The following is an 18,352-nucleotide window of genomic DNA, read 5'->3' as shown; positions in this document are numbered from 1 at the left end:
AAACTGCATACTCTCACACACTTTTCTCTCTCTGACAGTGAACTTCATCAAGATCATTTATCTTAACTGCTAGTTATGTTTCATATTGCATTTCAGTAGACTGAGGACACCAGTGGATAGTTTGGCACACTGTGTACTGGAGTGAAAATAGGGCCTGATTTTCTATCATTTGATCGAGAATCAGTTTTGAATCAAGAATCTATTCTGATACAAATCGTGACACCAAGAATCGGAATGGGAATCAAATTGAATTGTGAATGTCCCAGCCCTAACATTGTTCATTTAAACAACACTGACTTATTAAAAATTATTTCAAGTGCAGTGCAGAGTTCCACAGGGCTCAATTTTAGGACCAAAGTTGTTTGTTTTGTATATTAATGACCTTGGTATGGTGTCAAATTTGTTTAAGTGTGCATTACTTGCAGATGACACCAATCTATCTTGCTCAGGGCAAAATGTTTTGAACCTTGTTGAAAACAAAATGAAAATTGTGGAAAAAAAAATGTTTTGATGTGAATAAATTATCACTGAATCTTCTAAAGACTAAGTTAATTATTTTTGAAAGCTGAAAGGGGAACACTGATGTTGAATATTAATTGATAAAACAGAAATAGAAAGGGGTTATTATTGACAATAATCTGTGTTGGAAATCACATATACATTTTGTAAAAACAAAAATATCTAAATCAATTGCTTTCCTTTATAAAGCAAAGGAAGTGCTAAAGGAAAAAGGATTGCACATTTTGTATAGGGTAGGGCTGTAGTCTCCTGGTCAACTGGTTGATTAGTTGGTCAATATGCTCTCGTCCGACCAAATTCTCATTGGTCCAATAATTGCTGTGTTACTTTCATAAGGAGAAAAGTGCTACATAAATAGCCTTCCAGGATTAATCCATTATTTCCTGCGGCGGGAGGAACAGACTAACAAATTACCTGTGAAAACAGGGGTATGTTTTCACAACTTTGAACTCGCCCAACCTAATGGTACTCAACGTTTACTGAACGTTTACTGAACGATCACTGAATCAGTGCTTCTCCTATAATTATAACAACGAGAACCCCCGCCAGGCCAAAAAAATAATTTTTAATGCCAAAAATAGTGCCAGAAATCAACCACGTTTGGGAGCCTCTGTGCAGCGCTGTTCTGATATGCGAGTGTCGTTGCCTGGGAAACTATTGGTAGCGTAGCTCCGTTAAGGAATACGGCATTGCGTAATACGTGTATGTAGCTGGTGGGAAAGAGCAAGTGGCAGAAAAGTGACGGTGAACATGAGCAGAGCAGAGGAAAAGGTTAGCAGTGAGTTGTCAGTCTGGCAGTAAATGTACAGTACAGACTACAGTGTAACAGTTAATAAATGCTGCAGCTTCTCAAGACCAAGAAAAGTCACGTCTGCTATTTCCCCAAGTGCTGGAAAACTGAAGAGGTTAGCTCCAAAGTTAGCAACAATGGGTTAGCCTAATCTCAAGATGTTAAACAGAGAAATAGAGAACAGAGAAATGTGTGGCTGCTGACTTAACTCTCATAACAATTTTTAATTGTGTTTAATGATTTGATTTCAAAGGAAAGGGTACTTTCACTATAGCTTTTCCATACATTAGTCCATGCAATATCATTCTCTTTCACATCAATAACTCATTTTCAGATACAAATTTCTCAATCTTTCGATTTATAATAAAAGAATGTTCTTCAAATGTAGTTTAGCTAATCCAGGCTCACAAGCCTTAACTCTCATCCAGCTAACTGGCTTCTTTGAAAGCAGTGTGAGGACTGATTTATCTTCAACAACAGTGCACTTATTTATTTACGTATTTTGAAATAAAGCCAACATCTGAGAGTTGAAACTATAAGTCATCAGCACTATAATTGGCTGAGTGCTTATCACATGATTGCACTTATATGATGTAGGTGTGAAGGGGGACCTCAACACATGTACTAGAGTACTAGAGTAATAAACATTTTATTCTTTGTTATTGTGTTTTGCACCACTGTTTCCACACTATTTATACATTATTTATTATTTTATCCTCCATTATTTATACAAGTGGTTATTATGAGTGAATGCAGTTACACTGCCAGTTATGTTGTGTGCACTACTGGTCAGGTTCTTGCTAATGTGAGAAGATTTAATTGCACAGTCAATTTTCATTTTCAGTAAAGTGAGATCAACAGTCAATCTGTGATTTAGTTTAATTTACACAGAATTACATTAACTCCAATTTAGAATTAATTTATATAATCTGCAAGTGCAAGTTCATTTCATATTCCCATTATAATGGTATTAAAGAATTTGTGGTTGCATAAGTTTGATAACTGTTAGAAACTTGACATGACATATGGCATGTTTCTTGTGTACCAGGTATTTAACTCTTGAAGTTCAGGTTTTCATGTAAAATCATGATTATAGCAACAGTTTTCATCATTTGCATCTGCAAATGAGTTCATACATGGGATAAGAACTTTTACAACAACTCCAGATAAATCTTAAGACATTTCAGTTTTTCCCCTATAATTATACAGGCCTGGCGGGCCACCAGGCCAACAAGAACCCCCACCAGGCCAAAAAAATATTTTTTAATGCCAAAATTAACGACAAATATCCATTCATTTGGGAGCCTCTGTGCAGTGCTGTTTGGAAACGTGAGTCAACCTCTGTGTCATTGCCTAGGAACTCTTGGTAGAGTAGCTCCTTTTAAGGAATAGGGCAGTGCGTAATATGTGCATATCGAGTGAGTGAGTAGTTGAGTGAGAGAGCGAGTCTGACAGTAAATGTACAGTATAGACCACAATGTGTCAGTTAATAAATGCTGCAGCTTCTCAAGACCAAGAAAAGTCACATCTGTTGTTTCCCCAACTGCTGGAAAATTGAAAGGGGTTAGTCCCAAAATTAGCAACAATGGGTTAGCCTAACCTGCAAACACTAGACAGAACGGAAAAATGTGTGGATGCTGCAATTTCAGTACTGACATAGTTAATATACATTTATGAATACATTTATGCATCACAGTGAGCAGCAACACTCACTTTTGACAAATTCATTACTAGCTAAGTAAGAACTCGGTGGTTAAAATTTGTAGCATGGGAATTTGTCATCTTGTTTTGACATGTAATTGCAGTTTTGAGCTCTTCATTGTGATTTTAAAGATGCCAGCACACACTGGTGATCTGACAAACACACAACTAGATACAAATCCTCAGGCACCATGTGCACCAAACACACCACTCTCACACTGATTTCATTAACAGTGTCCCTCTCATACTGCCTCATGACCACTCAAGAAGTTACTGGAGCCCCTCCCTGTCTATTGTTATCCCTCATGAAAAAAAGTTTGCCTCTTCATACAAATATCATGAAATTTGAATCGCTGACTATTTGCACTGCCTTTCAACTGAAACTGAGGTTTTATTTCAGAAAACCAGGCTTATTTTCATTTGACTTGTCTGTGTTCTATAGGGGTGTATTATGCATGAATGGATCTACTTAGTGTCTTTACACTTCAGATGATGTTCACGTGCATTTAGACTTCAGTAATTGCAAAGCCCTCAGTCAACACTATACTTTATTTGCTCCATGTCAACTTCAGACTGGCTGCCACCACAACAAAAAAATATTTCAGTTTCTCATTATTACTAGAAAACTTAATCTTGTTAGTTATAATGTGATACTCTCTCATTAAAATGAGATCATTTTTCTCATTTAACAAGAAAAACAACTTGTTATATTATTCAAGTCATGCAGTACATCGCTGCTCTTTATGTGCTGCTGACTTCTTCTCTGGTATAAAAAAGGAACTCATGAGAAATTAGTCATTATTATTAGTCAAAACTACAACTGGAACTGATAAAATGCACTGACTGACACGAGCACTGCAAAGTTCTGTTTAAACTGCTTTTCCCTTTGTTTGGGGAAAACTCGTGTAATTTATTTGCTGATGCCATGTTACTATTGCTACATACACTGTTTATACAGATCACTTCTTTGACAGTTCATGTCCAGAAGGTGGATTTATTAGTAGTTTAGATTTTGAATTCTAAAATCCTGTGGTTGGTCTGTTTTGCTTTGGTCGGTTTGTCACAGTAAAGGCTGCTATTATGACAAAACGTTATCGTTATAACACATTTTCTTGTTTAAACAAAAATGTTTTCTCGTTATAAAATGATACTTTTTATTATAACCAGAAAGTTTTCTTGTTATATAGAGAAACTGAGCAAATCTTTTTTGTCATGATGGCATGTATACACTGCCGTAGTCATCCAAATATTTTACTTCAAAGTAAAAACACACAAGATAATTCCAGTCAATGCTTAAGCCAATCTTACCTGGCTGCCAGTGGAATTGTGCAAATTAGACTTAATTAGGCTTTCTACAGATATTTGTGTAATTTCTCTATATAGGATTATTTTTATACATTATCTCATGCTGTAGAGTCATAGTGACTCAACATCAGTGACTATTTCAGTGACTAAATGTCTATTTTAGCACTGCTGAAAGAGTTTTCCACCATCTCATGTCTCTTTCTCTCCCTCTCTCCATCTCTGTCTGTCAAAAACACATGCCACTCTGCAGAAAACATGTAAACCTCTCCACGTAGACCTGATACTGACAGCCAGGAAAGGTTACTCTACTGTAAGTAGAGTTAAAATAACACATTTTTTGAGACAAAAATCTGCAATAGTAACAATCTTTCCATGATTGGCAGATCTCTATTTGTGTTCTCTCACAACCACCAGTGACAGAACACCTTCTTTTTTTTTTTTTTTTTAAGATTATTGTTGTGACTTCTATTTCTACAATTAGTCACTATATGCTGTAAAAGTTCCAACACGCAGACACTCACATTTGTTAATCTTCTTTTTGTAGTGTCTTGTAGTGGCTCGTTCCAAACAAACAAAAAAACTCAAATACATTCATAAATAAAACAGGCCTTTACAAGCAAAATCAAATCAAAAAGGAGCAAAACTCAAATAAAAGATTCTTGTCTTTAAACACTCCTTTTTTTTTTACATTTGTTTCTTTTATATTCCACTATAGTTATAGTTTGTCGCAGTGGCTTGTGGTTGAGAACTATTGCTCGACGGCATCTTCGAGCTACTGCCTGCACCTGATTCTACTAATTCACCAGGGCAGCACAAGCCATTTGCTCCTTTTTTCTTTTTGCCAACCTTTCATCTATAGTTGTCATTGCTTTCTTAAAAACAAAACTGGTTCTTACTATTATTTTCTTGTCATTTTTGCCTTTAATGGATAGAGGACTGTGAAGTGGCAAAGAGAAACAAGGGGAGAGAGATGGGTACGACATGCAACAAAGATCACTGTCTGGGACTTTATATTCACATAATAAATATACAAATGTCAAGTAGATGGTAATCTGCATGAGAAATAAATGAAAGAAAAGAAAGAAAAAGAAAAAAATGGGTTATAATAATCATCTGCTTATAGTGATCAATTTGACCCAGACAGACATAAGCGGGTTCCACTGTAGCACCAACACAGCCCCCTGTGATTTTGTGATCTTGTGTTTAAATTGTAAACTCGTCACACTTGTAAAAGAGAAGAGCCTATCCTCAGTGTATCTTTCCGACTGTAAATAATGTTTGAATGAATGAACATCTCTAAGTAGCCCATCTGTCTTCTTAATCACCCTCTAATGATCAGATGACGTGTGTGTAACTGTGTATGTGCATGCATGACTGAGTGTGTGGAAACTAGAATACATGTATGTAATGCTGATTACACGGCAAGGTGATATCACCTTCACTCAGGACCTTGTGTGTGTGTGTGTGTGTGTGTGTGTGAGAGAGAGAGAGAGGGAGAGAGAGAGAGAAAGAGAGAGAATTAATGTGCTATTCTAGTACTCCTGAATCCTGTAATGGTGAGACAGTGAGAAAGGAAACACAGTGAACTAGCACTGTGGTTGACAGTGATAGCCACGTGTATATGTTACATCTCTCTGCTGGAGCCAAAAAACTCCTCACTTCTCTATTTACACTGTTGGTTTATTTATCTGTGCACAGAGCTGCAAGTGCAACACACATTTATCTCTGTTCCCCCCCAAACACACATACAGACCCCCTAAAAACACACACACACACAGCAGAGCATATGTCTCTTTAACAACATCTGGTGTAAAGGTTTCAGGTGGTGCAGACGTGAAGTGTTTAGTCTAAGGAGTTCAGTTCTTCATAACGCATGCTGAAAAGTTGTAATACTTTATCTGGAAAGTCTAATAGAGAGTAGGGCTGCACAATTCTGGTGAAATCGCAATTTTCTCCTACAATTCTTAGGGACACCATTTTTTAAATATATATATATATTTGGTCATAATTTGTGATTTGAACATAACATAGAAAGACCTGTACAGTGACAATTTGATAATGATAGCAATTAAAACAATACATTTATACAAGTGAATAATTTTATGATTGTTATTTACACTGTCAGATCAGATTCTGGTTATCTACTGTACAGTAACTATTTACTACCCTTAAAAAGACTGCAGATGATCAAAGTTCAGATTTATTATACTTTTTTTAAATGTAACCTTTTATTTAACCAGGTAGTCTCTTGAGATACATTATCTCTTTTACAAGGAAGACATGGCCAAAGTGGCAGTGTACAATAGGTGTCAAAAAGTTACATGAAAAACACATGAATTTACAAACAGAGCAGACTCTATAGAGATGCTGAGGATTATTTTTTGTCTGCTTGTCTGCTTTTTGGACAGAATGTGCAAATGTGCATGTTTTCTGGTGAAAGTCATACATTTGTATTTTTGTACCATTACATAAGGTGTTTGTATTTTTCATGTTTCGCTCTCTCTCTCTTACTATAAGTTTTAGCGTGCAGATTAGAAATCAAACTGAAGAGAATTGATATAACCCCTCTGTAACGAGGTTCTGAATAGAGCAGACTTTGGTTAGCTACCATATTAGAGTTTCTGATGAAACCAGAGCAGAAAGCTAAAATACATGATCCTGCTGACTTACCCTAAATTATATTACCCTTGTTGTCTGTGGAAGTTTGACTGGTGTTTTCACTGGACTGAGCTGTGGTCCTGAATCCACCCTGCATGCTCTGCTCCTCCTCTCTGGCGGTAGTCTACAGGGCCACTGCTGTAAAAACAGCACTATTTCAAGCATTTGGATAGTATCCAAGACTTCTATTTTGCAGGATCTATACTTCTCTGAGCTTTTCAGCCCTGCCTTATGTTTTTAGCTTTGTTATTCATGTAAAACAAATCAGCAATAGTCTACTGCTAGCTGGGTGAGTGATTAAACAATGTTAAAAGATACCCCCACAGAATCAGTAAAGACTGAGAGGGAGACAGACGTGAGGAAGAAAACAGACGAACCATAGTGGGATGCTCTCTCTCTCTCTCTGGTGATCTTTTAAATTTTTTGCCCAGTTGAATGGAAATTAGCCAAATTTGTGTAGTGGCCCACCAAACGTCCCAGTACTCCTGATGGCCATTTCATTGTTGCAGTCTACAGACTCAGACTGCTCATGATAAAGTCATAGTGATATAATCAGACTGTCACGTTCATGTATGATTCCATAGTTCAGCCTGATTATAAATCTGCTGTGGCCTCAAAATAATAATGATAATTTTTTACATTTCTGCCTCCACTGCTGCTTGACACCAAAGGTTAGTGTCTAACATTAGGGCAGGTAGCACAACATGAAGAACAGTTGTGAGTGGTCAGTGAGTAGCGTTTGACTAGCAAAGCATTTATCTTCTGCAGTTGTGACTAGAACCATATCTTTAGACAATTAGAAAAAAAATAACAATAACATAAAACAATTTAATGTTATTCCTGTAAATGACACTGGGTAGAATTTTATGAAATCTCAATCTAGTTTCCCTCCCTGGGCTTCATCCTCCCGTCCCGCCGACATCAGGTGCCATGGTTTCAACTGTTATCTGTTTTCACGAAGCAGTCCCTTCCAACCACAAGAGAGACAACATGCCAATGTGACGACATGCAGAAAGTCATGAGAGAAGTTGGTTGTCAGACGGACCGCTTTGTGGGAAAAAGAACTGTGGCTACACAACTGTCCGAAAGAACATTAAGCAACAGAAAAACCACAAGTATGTTGACATGTCAACTTCTTAGTTTGTCTTTGTGAATGTCTATGATGTTAACAGTCATATTCTAAGTATGCACAATATCATTGTTGAAAGAAAACACTCCTGTTACACTCATTGAACCTCACGCTGATGTTACTGCTGTGGTGAGAACCTAGAACCTATTCATTAGTCACTGAACAGACAGTAAGTTACACAGGTTATGGGTTCATTTTAGACTAGAGAATGTCATGGGTGGTGTTCGAAATCCTGCAAATTTAAGTAATTTTTAACAAGTCTGTTCTACTTACATAGCTCCATCTGTCTTACACATATTAATGCTGAAAATAAGGAACTTGCTTGCTATACTTTTTGCACATATGTTTTCAAGGTTCTCAAGCTACAGTAGCCACTAGGAGTGTTGCTATGGGCAACACCACATCCTAGCTTCTTCCACTCTGTTCTTCAACTCCACATAAGCGGAAAACTGTTCCACCTGATGGCCCACCAGCAAAACCTTCTCTCTTGGAGTTTCTCTCTTTTCAGGAACCTGAAACACATTCCATCTATGCAGATCCTGATGACTCCACCTATCTCCCCAGCATGACACCTCCAGTGAGCAGTAAGTTAACTTTGCTTGTTGTAGATATTTGTTAATCAGAGATCATAGGAACAATCTATTTCTCAATATTATTTGTTTTGATGCATTTACATTCTAATGTGAGAATGACCAAGACACTGCAGGACATGGCAAAGTACCCTGGTCTATGATGACTGCCTACTTGAACTTTTTAAAATCTGCCCCACCTGCTCAAGAGTCTGCAAGGTAGACACATTTGTAAAAGGGACATTCCTTTCTGTGACCCAGAAGTGCCTGCACCAGAGTTGCTTATACACCAGAGAATGGAAGAGTCAACCACTTCTGGGCAGCTCTCCAGCAGGGAATCTGCAACTATCAGCCGCTGTCTATTACACAGGCTCTTCTTTCGTCCAGACTAACAAGGTTTGTAAATATAATGACATAATCTAAAAAAGTGTGTCTTCTCCCACAGCATAAAATCTTACTTTACTCGCATTTTCATTTCTAGGTCCAGTGCATCCCACAGTGCTACAGTGGGATGTAGAGCATGCTATAAACACTGTTACAGACGTACTTTCTCATGTTATTGCAATGCATGTAAGAACCATCACCAGAATGACACATCTAAATCATATGCATAATTAGCCTTCCGTGCTGCATAAATGGCAACAACACCAGGCCGACCTGCTTGAGGGACTGAAACAGAGAGAAACTGCATCTCTTGGTGGTGATACGAGAGCTGATAGTCCAGAACACTGTGTGAAATATGGCTCATACTCCATGATGGATCTCAGCACAAACAAAATTGTTACAATAAACGACTTTCTTAATTGTGTCAGTGCAATTATGTCGCTGAGGACCAGGTTGTGTCCAAGTATTTATCATTTATTACAATAAAAAACCTTGCAACAGGGAAACTGTTGTGACATTTGGAGCAATTGAATTTTTGAGTTTTGAAGTCTGTACTTAAAAGACATTTTATGTCTGTTTATGATCCACAGAGCAATGACGTGGGAAACAGTGTCTGCATGGAAAAGAAAGGGCTGATCCAGAGTCTGGAATTTCTTCAAAGTTCTGGTGTCAAAGTGGTTTCCCTGGTAGCAGACCCATACACCCAGGTTCAAAAGTTTATCCGGGAACAGAAACCAGATATTGACCACTTTTATGATATGTGGCATTTATGTAAAGGTAGGATCATTTGGAAAATGTCGTTTATTGATTATTTGTAGCACGGCTAATCCTGTGCAACATTAACACCCCATTTGTAAAAAAATCCCCACCGGTCTCGGAAACCTTGAATAATAACCTTGATTTCATGTTCAGAGGGTGTTCTGAGGGAAAGTAAATTCTTCACAATTACAGAGACTACATGATTGGCTGTAGTGACTGCAGTGGACTGGCCAATCCCAAATAAATGGGAGATGGTTCTGAACTCAACATTTGTGGCCAGTCTTCAGACACATATCACCACATATTGCACCACAGGCACCAGTTTCCTGAATGTGGTTGTCTCTCTTTCAAGGTGTGGCCAGAGGTGGTTACACAACTGCAAGAATGTGGTATTTCTCACCCTAAAATTTATCTTGCATTCATAATCTGTCCAGCTGGTGACAACATGCTCCCACCACATTCTCTGCTGAATCCAGATGCTCCTGAGGCAGAATGGAGAAGTAAAATTAACTGTAAGTTAAATGATGCATAGACTATTACCTTACAGCTGACAAATTCAGAGGCATTTGGATTTACTCTGTTGTGTAGCTAAAGTATTTTTATGACACTGAAAATCACTGTATTGTATAATCGATCAATCTATAAGGTATGTGAGAGCGCCATGTATCACCGCGCCAAAAACAACTCCAAATAAGCCACAAAGTGAGTACAATCATGAAGACAGACTCCATTCTGCTGTGCGAGAGTGCTTTTCTTCAACACAAAAAGTTGCATCATGATGACGTGCTTGGGAAAGGTGAGCGCAGGCCAGCGGGGTACATGAGAAACACTGCACTTGCTACATGACAAATCAAACCACATCTTTCACTTAATCAGCTTTCAGCATACCATGTCATTCTACAATATTTATCTTGAAGTTCACAAGTAATTTCATCAGGGTTTCACTTCTCTTTTCATCTCCTCAGCTTATTTACGTTACTTCTAGCTTTAATAGGGCTCACCTTGACTGATACAGGGGATGTTAAAATGATTGATGAAAGTGGTGACAGATGATGAAAATCTAATTTAATCAAATCATCACTGAACTTAATCATCATCATCACTCAAGTTTTCAATTCATGTCAATAACTGTGACTTCCTTTTTTTACCACATTTGCCGGTTCTATCTACACTGGCCTATTTCTAACCCTGACCTCAGATCAGTGATACTGACACTCAACAGTTATAGATGGATATTCACACACTTTTAGAAAACACATGAAAAATAAATACGTTTTACAGCACACAGTGAAAAGATGTAACCTATAGACCTCTACAACTCATTTTGACAAGATGCAGAGTAAAGAAGTTTTTTTACTGTAAATTGGCAAGGTGTATGCTCTGGGTTTTAGAGCACATGTCTGTACATGATGACACTTTCCACACATAAACATGGCCCTCTGTAAACTGTAAGTAAGAAAGAGAAAACTCCTCTGAATCACTCCATCACAGTAGGCCCTATTAACTGTATTGACAAATACAAATGTTCTATTTCATGTAACAGAATTGTCTCAAACAAATTGGATAGTGCTTCATAATGCTGCTGACAGTGGAGACGGTGAGAGGGAGGCTGTAAACTGACTTTACTTTAGATTATGCAGAGCAGGTCATGCTGACCAGTCCAACAGCTTACAATCAGAATATCTGGCACTTCCTGCCGTCAGTAAGTGCTGATATGAGTGATATCCTTACCTTCCAACTGCTGCCTGTCAGTGATCAGTGGACCAGCTCAGGTTATACTGCTGGGCCAGTGAGATAAACACATTTCACTAGAGGTGCAACATACCACAAAACTCACGGTTCAGATCGTATCACAGTTTCACAGTTTCGGATCATTTTTCAGATCAGCAAAAAAGAAAAAGGTGGGAGACAAAAATAACTTTGCTTTCTATTTATTCTATAAAACACTTCAAGCAAGGAACTTTTGCCCATGGTCTTAAATGAAAACAACGTTCAAGATGTGCAATGTTTAAATAAAATCTTAAAATATATAAAATATTCAATACTCAATTGTTAAATTAAAGTGCAATATGAGGCATGATACCTTCTTCCTTTAAACATGGTAGTGAATGAAAAAATAGCCTATGTCCACATCATCAAAACGAACTACAAACATGAACACACGTCTTGTCCTGCAGTTTAGCTTGTTAAACGAGCCACCAAACAATTCACCAGGGGAAAAGTGCACCGCTAACGTCAGTATGCAGCTAGATAGCTAACGAGCTGCTCAGCTGCAGCACGTTAAACATACCTGCAAATGTCACTTCTAGACCCATTAGATGCTGGTTTGGTCGTTGCTCTTCTAAATTCAAATGTTAGTGACACGCTGTCTGTCCATGACTTGTAGCTACAGTAGTTTGCTTACTTTGTCTCCACTGAGACATTCAATTTTGCAATTAATCCGCAGTTCACATGCGTGCTGAACTGTGGGGGCGATCCGTACAGATCAGTTGTGTCTTTTACAGGGTTACTGTTGCTCCACCATGTTCAACAAGACAGGTGAGCTGCTTTACAGCTGTCATGTGTTAACAATGCAGGTGAGTTAGCCTGTTACACAAGTACTGGTCACCATCACACCTCTGGCAACAAAGCTAAATACAATACTTACAAGACTACTTTTAAAAATGAAAGATATATGGGGCAGTCTGAGAGAAAGCATCTTCATCATGCATTACATAAAGACAACAGGTAATATAGAGGGCATTTAACTTACATGTGGCCTGCAGCATATGCACTGTGAGTGATCACTCTACCAACCCTGAACGCATTATACAGAAAGAAATAAAGCATTCTGGGCAGTTGCTAGGGATTTAGTAGGATGTATTAGTTTTTATAGTGACTCTGTGTGCTGCTACGGAGTACTGTACTTACAGGGTGCTAGAACGTACTATGTTTTTGTTGTAGTTAAAGGGGTACTACTGTTAGTGTTAGTAGTGGTAACAGCAGAAGTATGACTTTACAAAGATAGAGAGCTGTATGTATCTGGGGCTGTGGTTAAGTGTGTAAGAATATCAAAGTGGTTGTAGCATATGCTTTACCACAGCAAAAAGATAAGCATCGAGCCTCCTCTACGAGCCCCACGTTTTCATGTATCCTATGTGTATGTGGTACCAAAACTGTGGAGGGAGTGGTGCATCTAGAAAATGTATGCATGATAGTAAATCATTTGTTGTTGATTTGCTCAGCGACCGCACCAATTAACATTCATAGATGCGCTATTAAATGTACTCTCACGCCCTCCATAACAAAGCCAGAACATGTTTCAGAATTTTAAAAAGGAGAGGTCTTCCAGCTAATGAAGAGACCAAACAAAAAGTGCATTACATCTGTGTCAAATCCAAAACAGCCTATGTACTGTACCATCTATAAGGCTGTCCTCCCACCCACAGTATGTAAGCACTACAGATTCTATTGTTTGAGCCCCTGACTGTAAAGAAGGCTCTGCGTGTCCATTTTTATTGTAAAGCTCTGTTATAAATAGCATCACCCTGAATAGAAGGTCAAAAATCACAACTGCAGTCTATTGCAGTTTTGATGACTAGTGTGCTGTTCACTGGAATACACACAGAGCAAAATATTTTTTATAATTTCTGTTTATTTTACATAAGAAAATGTCACTTCCTGTGCAGACCAGTTATATGATTGTGCACCAGTGTATTATCCATTTAACCAGTCCAGACTAGCAATGTGCTAGCTGTAGATTTGTCCACAACACTCACCTGTGTCAGAGAGCAATGGTAACTCATGTGATGAGAGCGTTTGTAGAACTGCATTAATCACTTAATCATTTTGAGTCATTTTTAATTAGAAATTTAATTCTCTGATAACAGCTTATCAAATGTGATTTTCTGTTTCTTTAGTCCTCTATGACAGTAAATTGAATATCTTTGGGTTCTGGACTGTTGGTTTGGAAAAAACAAGACATGTCAGGATGTCACCTTGGACTTTGGGAAACAGTGATCAACCTTTTTAACCATTTTCTGACATTTTTATGGACCAAAGAACTAGTAAATTAAACAAGAAAATAATGAACAGATTATTTGATAATGAAAATAATTGTTACTTGCAGCCCTACTGCACATTAGTTGTTGCGGTCAGCATGCACATAGGAGACAGTGTGTGGATTGGCATGGACACAATGCAAACCCCTTTACTGTAGCGTGAGTATGCACTGTGCAGGTGCATCATGTCATAAAAATATCATTAAAATAATGTAAGATTGGACCTAGAATGGGCAGAATGATAGATATCCAATATTAAAGGCCTGGGTTTGGGATCAGGAAAGAAAACCTGACCAAGACATCCCTTAGGCAAAAAAGAAACAAAAGAAAACATTTTTGACTAACAGCGACTCCAAAGAGGCTCTTTGTTAAGAGGATCACGTCTGTCCGCATTCAGTAACCCAACCATAGCGTTTTGGACCTCAACACAGTTCACAGCTGAGTTTCACACCATCAACAGTTAACTGGGAAGACATTTGGCAACCTACCTGCAGTGTAACAAAATCAGGGAGAACATCTTTAACCCCAAATAACTGAGCCAAAACAGAAGAGAAGCATCTCTATATTTGGGTGAAAACAGAAATTTTATAAAAAAGAACATAATTATTAGAAAATAATACAACACAATTTCATAGGCTATGATGTAATATACAGCCTTTCTCTCCACATTGTGCAGGTATACTGTAAACTTTATACTTTATAGTGGAATTGTTGTGTAGCAATGTTTAAATGGCATGTCGGGTAATTCATAGTTTGAATGTAGAAACTCATATGTAAGCTAGATCTTCAGGGTAGCCATCCTGTGTGAGTGAGCAGTAATGATATGCAGTAAGCTGTAGTGTGACAGGTTGGAGATGCTCACTCAGTGACAGCAGCAGCAAACACACGGGCGCGCGCCCACGCACGCGGACGTCTGTGATGCTGTCCTGCAGGGTAACGTTAGATAATATTTTTATCCTTACCCTCCGTCCTGCTCCGTACTGGCTGGCGCTCCACCGGGCCCGGTTGTCCGCCGCTGACTCTCCATTACCGGGGAGCGAGCTGGAGTCCGAATCTTCCCCCTCCTCCAGCTCCTCTTCCCCCTCCTCTTTCTCCTCCGCCTCTGTCTCCCTCTCCTCCGTTTTCAGCCGCTTTGCCGCCCTTCCGTACTCCCCTTCCTCTCTCTGGCCGGCTCCTTCTACCGTCGACATGCTCGCGGCCGCGGTGAGCCTGTTGGAGAGCGGGACTGTGTCTGGAGCTGCTCACACTGACATGTCCATGGTAGCAGTTCTCTCTTCAAAAAGCACCCTCCCTGTCTCGGTCTGTGTCTCCCGGTGTGTGCAGGCTATCTGTCCCCGTTAGGCGGCTCCACTTTCGGGTTTTGCCTGGCTCTCGATCGCTCTCCAACACCAGTGATTTTCTCCGTGTGGAGGTGTGAGTGGACTGAACGCATCCCGCCCCGTGATGTTTTCTTATTGGTCAGTCTGATCCTGCACATTGGAGACACGGCATGTGATTGGCCAGCGTTGATGCGTCAACAGACAACTCTCCACGCTCTGCAGAGGAGTGCGCAGAGCAGGGAATGGTGGGCAAGATAAAAACAGAGACAGACAGAAAATTGCAGAGAAGTAGAGCTGAACAGTTAATCGAAATTTTATCGAAATCGCAATATGGCCTACTGCAATTTTCAAATCTTAGGAGACGCAATATTTGTAAAAGGCGAAATGTGTGTCACAAAAACATTTTAAATTAGGTACTTTGCTGCAAAGATATTCTGGCCTACACATCATGTTCTACAGACTTAAGAAAACATCTCTGTTTGGTACAGATCCCCGCAAAAAAAATCACTCAATAATCATTTTAATGTTTTTCAATGAAAATTGGAATAAAATTATTATTCCCTCTAATTTTGCAAATTATATCACAATTGCTGAATCAGTCAAAATAATCGCAATTAGATATTTTTTCAAAATTGTTCTGCTCTACAGAGAAGGAAAGAAGACAGAGAGAGATAGAGAGACAGTGTCTGTATGAGCGTGTTTTGCTGCATCTGTGCCTATTTTCTCTATCATCCATCATGTCTGTCTTGATTTCTCACCAGAAATCTTTAGGCTTTACTAAAGGCACTGTCCTTGCTGACAGCTCTTTGGACATTGCTGTAACTAGGCTAGAACATCCCCCCAAAAAGGTCAAGGCAAATGTATAGAGAACAATAATTGTTTTTTCTCTTTTGTCGCAGGAACATTTTTTAAAGGGGGTACAGTACTTCAGCCATTTTCTATTGAAAGTCCTTAAATTTGTGGGACTTGAGAGGGACAGATTTTTAAGAAGTGAAAATTGAGCAGCAGAGGCTGAGATAGCGTGTCTTTTACTTTCTATGTGGATCAATCTCAAAAAACGCTGGATCCTTCATTTCCCATAATGCAAACCAATAGCATCTTTTTGTTAGACCCAAAATGCAAATTGCCTCTTCGAAGATGAAAGACTTTTTCTTTTGTAGGGTCTTTCTGCTGCTGTCTAACCACCATTTTACAATTTATTTTATATAACATGACGCAACAGAATAGAGTACAACAGAATATAACATTCAACACACAGACTACATATATAATAACACACATATGTCCATATCCTTTTCCTAAATCAAATAATATATTCTGTATGTCAAGCACCACAACTTTCTCTTGTTATTAATTATATTAGTCTTTATATGTGCCCACAATTCATTTGATCCTGTATGATTTTATTGGAATTGGAACACACTGCCCAGTGTTTGTTGTATTGTCACTGACCTGCAGAGAATGTGTGAAACAGCTTAATGAACAACTGAATAGAATGGTCATTTCATTTTCAAGTTTATTCTTAAAATGAATGTGACATTGGGGAGTGAGTCAGGAGCTGATGAACAGAGTAACACAACAAGGAACACTATATTGTTTGCTCTCCCATCTCCTGTGAGAGAGACTGTCTCTAGAGAGAGGTTAACTCCCTGTTAAAGCCAGAAGCCAGAGCTGAGCTCCAGCTGGATCCATCCCATTTACACCTGATTACACTGTGACATCCAGAGGATGTCCTTCTATTTAAGGACACCTCCGGAGCAGACACATGGGAGCTCATCTTTCTCTTCTCCCATGTCAGTATTCCCAGGGACATGCTGACAGATGAAGGTATCCTTTCATACAGTAGCTGGTTGATGAGCTGGTAAATTAAAAAAGCTGCATACATAAATGTACCACCTATAGTCAGACAGCTGGTGGTCCAGGAAGTCCCTAAGGCCTCCATTGGCTTTACACCTTCTGACCTGCTGTGTGGCCATTACCCCAAAGACCAAATTAGACATACCACAGGGTACATAAGCCTACAATGTCAGGTGGAAAATGCTCAAAGACTCATCAGAAGATATGTTTTTCATTGCCCACAGGTTTTATGCTCATCAAGTTCTGTTGATGTTGCTACGTTAGTGGTGTGGCTCTAGGAATGCCAATGTTGGTGATATCCATTCCCACTAAATATTCCATAGATTGCCATGAAATTTCCCAGCAAATATTCATGGGACAGTGACATTATGTACGTGGCCAAAAATGATTCTAGTCAAATAGCCACGACATGCACAGAAAAGTGAAATCATAAAAATCACTATTTATTGTAAGAGTTTGCTTCTATGTTAGCGTGTATGTTCTGTTACAGCAATGCTGATGAAATTCTGTTATTTCAAACCTCTGTTTCACCTCAGACAAGAATTTCCAGGAGTTACTGCTGCGCCTCAAAGGTTCAGACAGCAGCCAGACAATGGTCATACTCTCTCGTCTCTATGTTTGCTGAGTTGGTACATTCATAAATTGTAATCTCTGACATTTCAGCACCACCTCATTTGTGGTTTTTAGTTAAATATCTCAACAACCAGTGGGTGGATCGCCATGAAACTTGGTTCAGATATCTCTTCAGGATGAATTGTAATCACTTTGATGATCCTCTGACTTTTCATCCAGCACCATCATCAGGTCACAATTTCAGTATGACCAAAAAAGAGTTTAGTGCCAATTCTGCAGCACTATAAATCTGCACGATCTGCACTCGACATTGCATAAATCTGCACGATCTGCACTCCTATATTAAGACATTCTGCTTATCTCTCATACTAGTTTCCTCTTTCAACTATAAATGTTTTATCTGTGCTCTTGTGGCTAGCTATTATTGAATTAGCTATTCCCCTGTTGTTTCCATCAGTGATATTTCAACAGTTCAGTTTTTCTCAATATGTTCAATGGTCGCACACACCATAATGCATTGCATTAATTTCAGTAAAAGTAACTGTTGTTCAACATTTATTAACTTCAACTCCAACATGATCTGCTAAGTTGCAGTTGCCATTGTTTGAAGTACACAAAGAAACTTAATACAGTGGCATACAAACCCCACCGCCAACTAGTGTTTTGGCAGTGTAATTGCAGAGCGACGCAGACACATCACCATGCTAGTATAAATGCTCACAACAGCACTTGCATGTAGTATGAATCAG

At 38.8% G+C, this 18,352-nt stretch overlaps 1 protein-coding gene across 2 annotated transcripts in view; it reads right to left on the bottom strand.

Moving 5' to 3' along the window:
• The window catches only part of LOC122997140 (heterogeneous nuclear ribonucleoprotein L-like), a 57,222-nt gene extending 41,874 nt beyond the window's left edge, over positions 1-15,348 (bottom strand). The window contains exon 1 of one of the 2 annotated variants that reach the window (XM_044373142.1): positions 14,817-15,348. In XM_044373142.1, the coding sequence (XP_044229077.1) occupies positions 14,817-15,044 (228 nt within the window). In that variant the 5' untranslated portion in view covers positions 15,045-15,348. The remainder of the gene's footprint in view (positions 1-14,816) is intronic. The other variant, XM_044373141.1, reaches the window with a different exon arrangement.
• Between the last annotated feature and the right edge of the window lie 3,004 nt (positions 15,349-18,352).

This window comes from Thunnus albacares, chromosome 14 (genome assembly GCF_914725855.1).
Source record: "Thunnus albacares chromosome 14, fThuAlb1.1, whole genome shotgun sequence".
Classification (NCBI taxonomy): Eukaryota; Metazoa; Chordata; class Actinopteri; order Scombriformes; family Scombridae; genus Thunnus; species Thunnus albacares.
This window is presented reverse-complemented; position numbering and strand designations above follow the sequence as displayed.